Source organism: Dermochelys coriacea, chromosome 3, assembly GCF_009764565.3.
Source record: "Dermochelys coriacea isolate rDerCor1 chromosome 3, rDerCor1.pri.v4, whole genome shotgun sequence".
Taxonomy (NCBI): Eukaryota; Metazoa; Chordata; order Testudines; family Dermochelyidae; genus Dermochelys; species Dermochelys coriacea.
This window is the reverse complement of record NC_050070.1, coordinates 83,671,835-83,686,332: the sequence shown is the minus strand read 5'-3', so window position 1 is coordinate 83,686,332 and position 14,498 is coordinate 83,671,835. Positions and strand designations below refer to the sequence as shown.

Sequence of the window (14,498 nt, the reverse complement as noted above, 5' to 3'; positions counted from 1 at the left end):
ATCTCTGCATTCAATTCGAAGCCGCAACAGCAACTAACCTGGAACCAAGTCCCAATAACCACTGTAAAAACAATTTTACATGCCTCATTTACCATTAACCCCTCCTCTATAAAAACGGTAATTTGGGAAATGCCATGAATGCTGGAGCAGGGGCTGTGGTTTAATCCTTAAGATCAAGGGGGCACGCTATGGCAGAAGAGGGGCATGCCCCTGCCCCGGGACGAGGGGGGGAGATTTGCCACCACCACATTGGCAGCTTTAACTGCAGAGGAGGAGGCATATTGAAAACAAGCGGTGCCAGGGGTCTGGCAAACGTATCCCTCCAAGTGTGGTAGGCATTAGTGGAGGAGGTGGAGTCCCCGGTTCCCCTGCAACAATATCCTTATTCCAAAGCAGCGGAGGAGGTTATTGCAGGGGTAATTGCCAATTTGAAAAGACATGGGGTACTCCAAACTACCCATAGCCCCTTTAATAGCCTGGTCTTTCCGGTATTAAAGGTGGGAGGGCAGGCCTAACGCCTTACTGTAAATTACCAAAAAAAAAAAAAAAAAAAAAAATCAAAACACCCCCATAATGGCACCAGTAGTCACCTCAATGCCTAAGGTCTTGCTCCATGTGCAGCCACAAAACAAATGTTATTAACATCGTTATTAACCTAGCCAACTACTTTTTTGCCTTACCCCTGCCTCCCAAGACCGCTTTGCATTTCAGTTTAGTGGAAAACAGTTTATTTTCACATGCATCCCCATGGGATTCCACAATGCCCCCTCCATCATCCACCAGCATGTGGTGGCTATGCTAGATGAATTGCTCCCGAAGGTCTGTTGCCATGTCATTTCGTACGTGAATAATTTGTTGGTGCATGGAAAAACAAAACCCCTGGTGCAAAACTTTACGAAAACAATTCTAAATAAAATTTTAAATACTGGGTTCAAGGTGCCATTAAAAAAGGCACAATTGGTCCAGCGGTCAGTCATCTACTTGGGCATCACCCTGCAGGAAAGAGTCAGGCTAGTAAATGTAGCCAAGGTCCGTGCATTGTTTAAGATGAAAAAGCCCACCAACTTAAAACAATTGCGCACTATTTTGGTGGGCTTTAATTTTATTCAAAACCATATTCCCAATTTTGCCACTCTGACTCGCCCTTTGTGGGCACTGCTTAAAAAGAGGGCTCAGTGGCACTGTGGGGGAACCACAAAAAAAACACCTTTAACACCTTAAAGCGGGCTGCCATGCAAGCGCTGGCCCTCGCTTTCCCAGGCATTGCCAAGCCCTTTTACCTTCGGCTGTCCTGTGGTCCGGAGGCGCTGGGGGCTGTCCTCCTTAAAAAAAAAAACACGCAGGGTCTGCTAATCCCAGTTGCATACAATTCCTGGGCACTACAGCAGCCAAAGATAAAATATAGCCCCTGTAAAAAAAAAAAGCTTGGCGGCGGTATGGGCGGTGCAAACTTTCCAGGCATACACCAAAGGAGCACCAATAGTACTGCAAACCCCGCACACACACACTTAAAATACATTTTAACCGGGTCCAAAACGAGTTCAGTCTCTCACACCCGCTTGGCACAGTGGACCCTGTTTCTCACTCAAAGGGGGTGGCCTCAAAAACTCTGTGGTCCCCAGACCTGCTGGTGAAACAGGGTGCTAAGCATTCCTGCAAGGTTGCCAAGCGGAAATGGACAGCTGCCCAGGAATGGGATCCCCTCCCAATCCTTCACAATCCAACCCGGGCCAACCATTTATGGTTTACCAGTGGCTCCTGCTTTTTCCACCATGGGAATTGGTACTCCCAGTGAGCAGCTTTCAGTGCGGGGGGTGGGGGAGCGAGCCTCACCAAAAACCTAGCACATGGTTCAACACAAAATGCCAAAATAGAGGCAGTACTCCAGGTTCTAAAATATAACACTCAGTTGGGGGAGAACTGTGAGGTATACCTTGTTGCAAACAATAAATATGTGGTGCGGGGGTATCAACGTATATGTTTTGTTAAAAAAAAAAATTAATTAAAACACCGCAAACCGCAAGCCCATCAAACATCACAAAAGTGGCAAAAAATAATGGCATTATATAAAGCACAAAAGGGGAAGGTTTACATTGCCTGGGTAAAATCACATGCTTATAAGGATAAGGGATTACTTCATAAATAAAACAAACAAACTCAAATTCGTTCAACTAAGGTAGCAGCCTTAATCACAAAATTAACTACCACCAAGCAAAACAACATGATCTGGAAATTACACGAGTGGGCACATGAGCGGGTGGAGGAAACCCTATTCAAAGTAAAACAGTGGCACAATGGCCAAAACAAAAACAAATGATGCAACGAATCGTAGAGGGATGCCTTAAGTGTGCCCAGGTAAAGCGAGGGGCCTAGCTCCCTGTTTTGCAGGGGCAAAAAACCCAAGGGTTATGGCACCATCTGCAAATAAATTTTACTAATTTACTACCAACAACAAAAAAGGAGTAAAAATACCTCCTAGTAATAATTAATGTATTTTCTGCCTAAACAAAGGCATTCCCAACCCGGGTTAATATAGCGGCAGTGGTGCCAAAAAAACTCTATAACGAAATCTTCTGCCAATACGGCACACCCTAAATTATGGTTTCTAATCAGGGGGTGGCTTTTGTGGAAAAAGTCCTTAAATCCTTGCTGGCGGCCTTAAACATTAAGCAACAAATTCACATCAGTTATCAGCCACAAAGCAGTGGCGCTGTAAAAAGGCAAAACCAAAATCTAAAAAATGCCCTCCGGAAAATGTGCTCCACTTCGAAAACGAACTGGCCCCAAAAGCTGACAACCATTTTGGCAGCTTTACGCAATTCAAACTGCCTGGGTACCGGGTACACCCCCTACCATATTCTTTTTGGTCGCCCAATGATGTGGGGCAATCTATGAAAATGGGAAAAAAGCTCGCCTGCCAATTCACCAAATGGTCAGTATATTGCCCAGCTAAAAAAAAAAAAATAACTTTCTAAAACCCGTAAAGGCCGCTCTAAACCAAAAACAAAAAAACAAAAAAGGCCAAACGCAAAAAAACCCTCCAAAAAACAACGTCCGGGGGTGGCAAGTCAAAAATAAGGTAATGTTACAAAAACTGGGGAGAGTGGCCCATACCTTAAATGTTAAGTGGATGGGCCCGTACCCTGTGGTAAACCGCATTTCTCTGGTAGTTTACCAGCTGCAGCTACCCGATAAATTAAAATGGGCACATGCCAACCAGCTTAAAACATATGCTTCTTTCTTGGTTTCTAATCATAACGTCGTGGGCCTCAGTTGTGAACCAGCCACCTGCCTGAACCATCCAGATTTCCATCTATCCATGGAATTATTTGAATAATTACAAACAAACAAAACAAAAAAATACTTCCAAAGGCTCTCCATGGTTCGAGCCACCAATGGGGCTCGAGCTACAGTATGGCGCAAAGCTGGAGGGCAGGGGCCATGGGAACAATGCATAGTCCAAATAAACATCGTAGGGCCACAGCAAAATACATGATGGGTGGCCCCAGACTTTCCATGCACCCCTGGGGGACAAACTCTGTTCCCCCTGTGGTGGCCTGAAGCGAAATAAAAGCCTAAGGCAAAATGGAAGGCCCCTTGGCAAGCAATAGCCACCCCTAATCCCTAAACAAAATGTTGTTGCAACCTCCTAAACCAGGCAAACAACATCCATAATAAAAGCCCAAACAAGCCGTAACAAAATAACTAATGGCTTAGAGAATTTTATGTGCCTCAGTTTCCCTAATAGATGCACTTATAATATGTTGCTTTTTTTACCCCTTTGCTTTGTTAACAGGGCAAGGCAGTAATAGCAAAAGCCCAAAAACACCCCAAACAAAAGCTGTGGAACCGCTCTTGCTGCTTCAAGCCTACAGAATTCATCAGGGCAATACAATGTATGTATGGTGGTACATTTTTATTGAAATCCTTGCGTTTCCGGCGCTTTCAGCCTCCTTTGTTAATTTTACTGTTGTTCAAAATTGTCCCTGGTGAAAAAAAAAAAATCAATTATCCACTGGCAGGGGGGCAACTGTGGCTTAGCATCCTGGGAATATGGCGTCACATATTACCTGGGTATTTTCCCAGGGGTGGCCCACTGCCGAGAGCCCCAGGTCCCCTGGCCCTGTGTATCCCTCCCAAATTAAATCCCAAGAAAAATTAATCCAAAAAGGCCATGGGCCACGCCAAACATCATCATAAAAAACAACATTACATCCCGCACTACCTAAACCCACCTCCTAAAAAGTGCATGTCTACCTGGAATCAGTGGCCCCTACCTTTAAAGAAAAAAAACCTCCATCCTTACTGCCAATGCTTGCGGTTCCACTGGGAGGGAAAAATCTAAAAAAAAAAAAAATGGCTCAAATAAACTACCAATGGGAGAGTACATGGGCAGGTGTTCAATGTCACAAAAACATTCAATTTGCCATCAAAGTCACTGACCCACATTAACAGCTGGCATAGGGATGTAGCTGCAATATTAGTCCCCGAATGGTGTAAGGTGCAACCTAATCCCCACAGTTCCACATGTTGGGATATCACGTATATCATCCACTCACACAGCCCGCCAGTGTAAAAAGGCAAATATTACCTGCCTCAAACAATTTCCAGCACCCCTTCTTAAATGTAGCCTCCTCCGCTTAGCCCCTAGTCTTCAAAAAATAATCCTAGAAAGGCACCTCCACCTCTCCCCTCACCAGCATTGGTGGCAGATGGCACCCGCCATCAACTGGGAGGCGGCCACTCAACGCTAAATCCTCCTAAATGCCACCTTAAAAGCATTAAACATTTACCTACCCCTAACACGACTTCAGGCAGGGCCAGTGTAACCACTAGGCAAACCAAGCGGCCGCCTAGGGTGCCAAGATTTGGGGGTGCCTAAAAGCGGTGCCCCCCAAATTTTTTTTTGCTTCATCCAAAATGGGACAGGGCACAGTTCGGTCCTTTCCTCAAGCCGCCTTCCCCCATACCCGGGTCTCCCTCGCTCTCTGTCTCTTCCACACATTACATTGGGCAGCTCTGTCCCATTCTGTGCACAGGTTGCCTCATGGCAACCCAGTCATGCACGCAAGGAGGGTTCATCTTTGTTCCTTTCTCCTTCCAGGGAAAACCTATGCCTGGGGCAAATAAATCAAGGAGCCGGAATCAGAGGGCTACAGCAGGAATGGTCTAGATGAGTGGTTCTTAACCTGGGGTGCATGCACCCCCTGGGGGTGGGAGATGCCCTTTCTGGGGTGCGAGACATGCCAGACTATTTTAGAAGGTAAATCATCCAAAACACAAATTAAGCACAGGCCCATAAGTACAACTACTTTGTTTCATCAAACCTATATATTTATTAACATTATACATTTTTTAACGATTACTGTAATATATAAACAAAAAATATACCTAGGTTTAAAGAACTGACCTACTTCAACAATTTTTTATAAGGGCTGTGAGAACATATTTTGAGAACCAAAAGGGTGCAGGCTGCAGTAAAGGTTAAGAACCACTGGTCTAGATAATACTTAGTCCTGCAATGAGTGCAGGGGACTGGAATAGAGGATCTCTCGAGGTCCCTTCCAGTTCTACGATTCTATATCCACGAGGAGACGTCAGAGAGACAGGCTGAGATTTTAGTTGAACAGATGGAGAGAGGTCCAGAGTAGAGAGGTAGGTCTGTGAGTTGTCTGCATAAAAGATGGTAGCTGAATTTGTGTTTGTGGCTAAGATTACCCAGAAATAAGGTGTAAAGGAAGAAGAGAAAGGAACCAAGAACAAAGCCCTGTGGAATCTCAGACTGAAAGTTGCAGAGGGTGGTGGTGGTGCGGGAAGGATCCTCTGAAGGACACACTGAAAAAGTGATTTCAGAGGCAGGAGGAGACCAAGGAAAGAACAGTCACAGAAGCCAAAGGAGAACAAGAATCCAAGAAGAGCATGACTAATTGTGTTAATATGGCTGACAAGTCAAGACAATTATGATGGAGTGCTGGGTTCTGAGCTTTGGCTAAGAAGAGGTCATTAGAGACTTTGCCAAGAGCAGTTTTAGTTGAGTGAAAGGGACAGAACCAGGATTGGATAACAGTCTCAGATAAAATTGGGAGAGAGCAACTCCAGACAATGATTGTAAACAGTGCATTCAGTGAACTCAGAGAAGCAAGGGGGAAGGGAGACGGGGCAGTAGTCAAACAGGCAAGCAGGGTCAATGGTGTGGATTTTTAAGATGGGAAATACTAAAGCTTACTTGTATTGTGACAGGGAAAAGCCAGAGGAAAGTGAGATGTTAATGAGAAGAGTAAGGAAGGGGAGGAGAGTAGATGCAAGAGGGACAGGATGGAATGCCTACAGCATACAGAGGGGTTAGAATACATGGGGCCTTGCTCATAATGCTTTCCGCTTGTGCTAAAACTGGTAGGTATAAAAAAGCATATCCCAACATCATCTTCATTCTGTTTCATTCTGAAAGGAGATTCATACGTGATCTCCTCTACTGCTATGGAAAAAAGGTACAAATAATAAGGAGGGGAAGAAAGAGAATTAAACCTCTGCTTCTAGTACATATTACCCCTGTGGCTCAACAAAAGAAGCAAAATGAAATTAACAGGAATACAGTCAGTTACACCTGACTGCTGCTTCCCCCAGGCCCTGTTGCAGAAATATTGAAAGTCAAAGCACAGATGCAGCAGAAAAGAAAAAATGCTAAAATGGGATGGATTGTAGGAACAAACAGATGCTTGAAGAACAAATGTGGAGACTACAGAAATTTGGCATATAAAGCACCACTTGGTCCATCACATATGTGCACAAAAAATGTTCATAATGATGCAAAGATAATCAAACTGTTTGCATTAGATTTCCTTTCAAAAAGGCTAACCGTTGTATGGTCTTCCACTATGCCAGTCTTCACTTGTGCAATGTGGACAGAAATTGTTGGTGTAATAACATCAGCCAAGCAAAGAGTCTACTTTCCCACAATGCACTGATCACTACTGAGGTGGTCTGCCTGCTCTATTTTCTTTATGGCAATACACAGAGTCATGTTTGCAGGAAGCAACGTACTGAACAAGTCATACTGCACACACTGCAGCTCATTTGCATATTATTCCACAGCAATCAACTTCTTTAGGTATCTACTATAAGAGGACTTCTCCCCATGAACATATTCACAAATCGTGATCAAATCATTTTTTAAGCTTCTCTTGGTTAAGCTAAACGGGGTTGAACTTCTTACGATTCTCACTGTAAAGCACGTTTTCCAGATCTCAAACCATTCTCATAGCTCTTTTCTGAACTCTTCCCTATTTTTCACCAGCACTGGATATAATATTCCAGGAATTCTCTCACTAATGCTGTTTGCAAAGGTAATACTACCTCCCTTCTACTCAATCTTCCCCTGCCTATACATCCAAGGATCATGTTGGCCCCCTTAACCAAAGCATAATACTGTGGGAAGTCATATTCAGTTGGTTTGCCTACCATGATTTCTAAGTTCTTTTCAGAATCAATTCCTTCCAGAATACAATCCCCTATCCCATAAATATGATCTATCTTCTTTGTTCCTACATATATGTTACATTTGACTGTATACCTACACATGCTATTCATATGAGCCCAGTTTATCAAACAGTTTACAGATTACTCTGTAAAACTGACCTGTCCTTATTCTTATTCATTACTCCGCTATTCAGTTACCAGCTTCTGTTCTCCAAACTTAACAGAGGGTGATGAAGAGTGCAGTTCCTCATCTCTTGCGGCAGCCCCAGCTGGTAATCAATCTGTGGCTCACTGGTCAATAGTCTCACTTTGACAACCTACCCATAGTTTGTTAGACCTGAACTTGCAGTTGGCAAACTATGAGTGATCACCCACTGAGGAGTTACAGAGCTGGAGGCTTTACTGGCATGGGGGGAGAGGGGAAGGTACAAAACAGCAGGAGGCAGAGAATGCAACCTCACTTAATGATCCATAATTGGATCCAGACCTGCAAAGGTATAGTAGGGGGATCAAGACAAGGGAGGCCCATGGCTGAGCCATTTCTAGGGAGGAGCGCTAAAGAAGATAGGGCGAGGAGCAAAGAGGACACTCAACCAGTGAACTAAGGATGTTTGCCAGCGGAGGGAGCTGTCAACTCTGACAGCTATTGATTGTGCCAGTGGGAGGCGACCATGCTAGCACTCAGTTGATTGAGATGCAATCAGGGTCTTACCTCTACAAATTACAGAGGTAACTCAATGATTGCGGCTGCCCTGAAAATCAACTGCAGCATTTGTGTTTGGACACACGTGTATTTCAATCAATTGAGGGGGAGCAACTGGTGTTTATGCTAGTAAATTTCTCCAGTAGAGAAAAGGACTCCAAACGTATGAGTTTAGGAACGGGGACCTCATCTCCTTATACGTCTGGGGCTTGGAAAATGTCCTCACCCACATGCCAGAAAACTTCCCCTGGCAAGCAGGTGAGGGTAGGTACACGTAGCCATAATGGGACACTGAGCGAGAAACGTGGTTTGTTCCTTGTGAGCAGGGCTACAGCTGCCCACCAAGTGTCAGTTACCCAGAGGCTCATTCTTTCCACTGCCGGGGGAAGGAGACACTGCCCTTTGCTCCTGGCTCTCTCTTTCCTTTTTGCACCCAGGAGCGAGCTGAGCCTCCCCGCCACTCTGCTGCTGCCTGGGGGTAGCTCCGTGAAGCTTATGCGTATCTGAGTAACTTACCTGCTGCTCAGACAAGGGAGAAGAAGCCCCTGACCCCGCTTCGGTGCCAGCAGCCGCGGGGTGGGCAGAGGGCAGCGCCGCTCGCTTTACTCCCAGCCGCAGGGAAGGGACGCCGGGCGCCCCAAGCCCATCAGACCCCCAGAGCCAGGGGAGCGAGCAGCAGCGACACACCGCAGCGCTTCTTCTCCCTCCAGACCTGGCGGGGAAGGGCCACGTGGGGCTGCCCAGTGCCTAGAGAGCCCCCGCGCAGAGCATCGCAGCGCGGGGCACCCCCGGCCCATCAGCCTCCCCAGCGATACGGGCAGAGCCGGCGCTGGCCCGGGTCCCCCAGGGGCGAGGCGGCGCCGCCTGCACCCAGCCCGGGCTCCCCGCCCCCTTTGCGGCCGGCACTGACCTCTCCGCGGGGCCGCGGCGCGAGCCGGCAGCAGGCGGGCGGCGTGTCTGGCTGCGGTAACCAAGGGCGACACGGGCGCCGCCATCTTCCCGGCAGAGTCGGTCCTCCCCCCGCCCTTCAAAATAACTTCACTCAGAGCCTGGGGGAGAAGCGGCCAGAGCCCTCCCCGCCCGGGCCGCTGCCGCTGTGCGTGACACGCCCCCAGCGCGAGGCACGGCCCGAGCTCTGCCCCGCCCTCTCTCCCTCCGGTCGGGGCCGAGCCGCGTCCCGCAGGGCCTACAAGCCCCAGCATGCAACGCGCCACCTCCGCCCGCCAAAGCGACCGGGAGCGATGCGTGCTGGGAAATGTAGTTTATTCTGGGCTGCAGGAGGAGCTGGGCGGGCAGCTCCTTCGTGGCTGGGCCCGAGGTGAGGCGCGGCCCTGGGGGCTCATGGGCAGCCCCCTGCTCGTGCATTTGCTCAGTTACCCCTAGGAGGCTGGGACTGGTTCGGCTCACGTTAACTGAGGATGTCTGCGTGTTGCCCAGGCCCGAGAAGTGGAGTGTGCGATTTTACCAAGTTCCTCTGTCTCAGAGGGGGATTTTTCATGCCCCTCTGACTCCTCAACAGGGAAGAAGGCTGGTCTTGTAGCGAAGGTTAAGGATGTGGATGTGGTCCAGCTGGGTTCAGTTTCCGTTCTGCCACATCCTTTCTGAATAACATCAGGCAAGTCACTTAACCTCTCCAGGGTCTGGGTGACACCGATCCCTGCGCTGGCTGGCTCTAGTGACAGAATGGGACGTTGCTTGTGTTTCCCTTGCTCAGGGGATGAAGATGTAGACTAGGGTAGCCCTGAGACCTCTCACTTGCACTTCATGCTGCTGGAGCTCCAGCGGGACTTGTGGCAGCGAGGGATGCTTAGGGTAGGGTGCAGATCTGCCTCAGCCATGCCTCCTGTCCCCACTCCTGCCATATGCTAGGGCAACTGGTAAAGGCAGAGGAGTAAGTGGTAATGTGAAGCATGTGCTGATTTGTCATTAAGTAGAAGGGTGAAACAAGCGTATTGTATGTGCAGAGAGGTCAAAAAGGAAATGTACAAAACCAAGTAAAAGAAGTGTGTAAAATAAAGCAGGCCTCAGCCACTGATTATTTGTGGTTCCTACTTAAACCTCTTATCCCACTTGGCATAAACTGTACTCATTCTACAAACCTACTGAGTTTGGTTCAATTTACACTACTTTACCACATGTATCCACTTACTCCAATTTTTTTTAAAACTTACATGCTGCATATAATTTACACCATGGTTTACAACACTACTGGATTTGATTCAGAGAATTCCATGGAAGTAGCAACTGCTTACCCCCAAGTGTGCCCCAAATTGAATGTGAGCTTCTTTCTGTAACGCAGACTGTTGTAGCTTTGCTTCAGCATAGTGAATTTATGAAGGATCTTTGCAGTTAATTTACATTTCTTGGTGTTGATCAGCTTGTGGGTTGTTTTTTTTCCAATTATGTGGATTTTGTAACTGAAAGTGAAAGGCTAATACTTCTGGCTAGAGCAAGACCTGGGGCACAGAGATGCTGTGCCGTCTCCTCCATTTGCATGCCAATACACTTTGATGTTGAACAGTAACATCCCAACATTTTCAGTGGGGAGCACATTTTGCTGGTTTTAAGGCAAGACACAGGGACTGATCTTGCCTTGTGCTACATAGATGTGTGTAGTGGGAGACGGAGCATAATGAGTCTCTTCTCCTGGTGTAGTCAGGTCAGAAAACCTATCTCATACTCAAGAGAGCATGAGGGTAGGGGTTGGGCTACTTCCCTTGCTTGGTATGGCCAATTACCCAGTCAGCTAATGTGGGCTATCGTCTGCAGCCTATAGTACAGGGGTGGGCAAACTTTTTGACCCAAGGGCCACATCCGGGTTGCGAAACTGTATGGAGGGCCGTGTAGGGAAGGCTGTGCCTCCCCGAACAGCCTAACCCCCATCCCCTATCTGCTCCCTCCCACTTCCCGCCCCCTGACTACCCCCCTCTGAACTCCTGACCCATCCAACTCCCCCTGCTCCTTGTCGCCTTACCGTCCGCCCCGAGACCCCACCCCCTATCCAACCCCCCTTGCTCCCTGTCCCCTGACTGTCCCGACCCCTATCCACACCCCTGCCCCCTGACAGGCCCCCCCAGGACTCCCATGCCTATCCAACACCCCTGTTTCTCGTCCCCTGACTGCCCTGACCCCTATCCATACCCCTGATCCTAACTGCCCGCAACTGCCCACCCAGGACCCCACCCCCTATCTAACCCCCCTGCTCCCCATACTCTGACCGCTCCCCCCTAGAACCTTCACCCCATCCAATCACCCTCTGTTCCCTGTCCAACCTCCCCGCCTCCTTACCATGATGGAGCCAGCTACGCCGCCACGCTGCCTGGCAGGAGCTCGCAGCCCCACCGCCTGGCCAGAGCCAGCCACACCGCCGCATTGCCCATCAGGAGCAGCAGGCGAGAGCGCTGACAGTGTGGCAAGCTGAGGCTGCGGGAGAGGAGGGACTGTTGGATCACATTAAAGAAGTTCTGGATTAAAATCACAAATGAGTTTGATTCCCCATAGTTTAAAATTCCAGGGTATTACTAATTAAGAGGTCTTTTGGTTTTTGGTACTGTTTCTCTTCCTCTATGTGTGAAACTTTCAAGCTGCTAATTGTGTTAGTACATTCTAAGACAGAGTCTGTTCTCAAAGCAATTCTTTGTAACAACTACTCCTCACACAGAGAGAGACTCAAAGCAATACTCTGTAACAACAGAAACAGCACCCAGAGACTCCCTGCCTTTTTATTGTATTCATCTCGCTTTGTTAACAATTGTGATTAAAATAGAGATAAAGGATGGATGTGGATGGATGCTTGGTGTGGATAATAACTGAATGATCAGGGAGGTGCCAGCCTAAGAATCCAGTGTCCATCGGCTGAAGAAAGCGTCAAGTGGAAATAACCAGAGGACCCCTGGAGGGCAGACTGGAATCTACCCAACAGCCTCAAGAATGGGAGAACCAAAAAACAAGATAACATCTGGCAGCACGGAGCCGTCAGGAATGTGCCATCTGCTGATTGATTCAGCAACAGCATGATGAAGCAATTCCCATAGACTGGCAAGGAAGAAATTCCTATAAAAATGGATTCTAGAAAGTGAGAACTTTGGGGTCTGATTCTGCAAACCAACTTCCAGGAGCATCAGATGAGCATTTGACAAGGCCCTGCTCCCTCCTCATGTCCAGGCCACCTGGCCAGTGGCTTGGCATGAGCAACTCTAAGGCTGGTAACTATGATAACATCCTTGCAGAACCTGTGTGAATGAATGAATGTGTGAATAAATATGAGATTGAATGGAATGTTATAGCTATAACTAACTGCTTACTATGATTCTTTCTGTATTTACAATAAATGTGGTATTTTGCCTTTTCCCCTTTAATAAGATTCTGCTGGTTTTTATTTTATTGGTATAACAGGACAGCAGGGGAGGGACCAGGGGCTTGTCTCCCCGGGCGGGAGCTCAAGGGCCGGGCAGGATGGTGCCGTGGGCTGGATGTGGCCCACAGGCCATAGTTTGCCCACTCTGCTATAGTAGCTTGGTATACATCCTACTATTTTTGTCCAAAGGAACAACAGTGGGTGTCCCACCATGCAGTGCAGCTGCCAGCCCTGATAATTCTTGTGCTTCACTAGTAAAATAGCACTTGCAATTACTGCATTGTTAGTATTTCTCTGCTCCACATCCCATCCCCGTAACTGCTACTCCTCCCAGAAAGAGCAGATTTTCAACCACTAGTTTCTACTGCCATCTCATCTTTTAATGGTCTCCACAGCAGCCAACACAAACATAAACAAGTTTCAAAGCTTATCATCACATATGTCAGTTCCTCCCATAGTCTGTTGCCTGTAGTCATTACACTGAGACCACATCTGCACTATAGAATTACGTAGACTTAAGTTATCTTTGTGTTAAACCGCCGCAGATATTACATCGCTTGTGCATCTCCACACTATGCTCCTTGTGTCAGCAGTGCATGTCCTCACTAGGAGTGCTTGTATCAATGCAGAGAGCAGTGTACTGTGGGTAGCTATCCAACTGTGCAATGTGCCACCATGTAGCGCTGGGTGTTTTGAGAAGGTTTTGCAATGCCTCATGGGACTGAAACGAGTTGCACAGTGGTGACTGGGAGCACAAATTCAATTTTATATAATGCAATGTTCTCCATCCCATGTTTCACTCCTCTTTTCAAAATCACTCGCACAAACCTGTGTATCCCTCCTTGCTGTCTGCCATCTGTGACAGAAGTATGGATCCTGCACAGCTCTGCACTACTGTGATTAGCATTGTGAGCATGGGCTACCTGATCCTGCAGTATTTGCAGAGCGACAAGAGGAGGCGCAGAGAACATGATGATTCTTTGAAGGCTTGATTGCTGTGGGACATAGAAACTATCCAAGGTTGTTGGCAGTTTTCATGGAGCAGCTTCAGATGATGGAGCACCAGTTCTGGGCCTAAGAAACACGCACTAATTGATGGGATCACATTGTGATGCAGCTTTAGGATGATGAGCACTGGATGCAGAACTTTTGGATGCGCAAGACCATATTCCCGGATCTTTGTGCAGAGCTCATCCCAGCCTGCCTGCACAGCCATACCAAAATGAGATCCACACTGACAGTGGAGAAGCAAGTGGAAATTGCTCTGTGTAAACTTGCAACGCAATTTGAAGTTGGGAAATCCTCTGTGGGGGTTGTTGTGATGCAAATGTGCAGGGTCATTAATCACCTTCTGCTATGAAGGACTGTGATTCTGGGCAATATGCAGGACATAGTGGATGGCTTTGCATCAATAGAGTTCCCAAACTGCAGTGGAGCAATAGATGGCATGCACATCCCCATTTTGACACCAGACCACCTTGCCACAGAGTACATCAACAGAAAGGGCTACTTTTCTATGGTAATGCAAGCTTTGTGGGATTACCGGGAATGCTCTACTGACATCATTGTGGGCTGGTCAGGGACGGTGCATGATGCAGGACTGTTCAGAAAGCTGAAAACAGGGACTTTCTTTCCCGACTGGTGGATTACCATTGGCAATGTTGAAATGCCAATGTGATCCTGGGAGACCCAGCTTACCCTTGCTCCCATGGCTTATGAAGCCATACAGAAGTCACCTCAACAGCACCAAGGACTGCTTCAACTACAGGCTCAGCAGGTGCAGAATAGCGGTTGAATGTGTCTTTTGTTAGTTGAAGGGTCGCTGGCGCTGTCTACTCACAAACTTGAACCTCAGTGAAAAAAATATTCCAAGGGATATAGCTGGTTGCTGTGTCCCGCATAATATATGTGAAGAAAAGGGGGAAAAGTTTCTGCTGAGGTGGAGGGAACAGGTGGAGTGGC

The 14,498-nt window shown here is 47.6% G+C and overlaps 1 protein-coding gene and 1 long non-coding RNA gene across 2 annotated transcripts in view; both read right to left on the bottom strand.

Annotated features, from left to right (window-relative positions):
* Nucleotides 1-9,285, bottom strand: part of AFG1L (AFG1 like ATPase) — a 150,284-nt gene extending 140,999 nt beyond the window's left edge. The window contains exon 1 of the mRNA XM_038397569.2: nt 9,090-9,285. Within this exon, the coding sequence (XP_038253497.1) occupies nt 9,090-9,174 (85 nt within the window). The 5' untranslated portion in view covers nt 9,175-9,285. The remainder of the gene's footprint in view (nt 1-9,089) is intronic.
* On the bottom strand, nt 3,753-9,077 carry LOC119853916. Its single transcript, XR_005292269.2, has 3 exons — nt 8,696-9,077; nt 4,278-4,341; nt 3,753-3,986 (listed from the first exon to the last, which is right to left on the bottom strand). It is a non-coding gene; the product is annotated as an uncharacterized LOC119853916 (long non-coding RNA).
* Nucleotides 9,286-14,498: the final 5,213 nt, after the last annotated feature.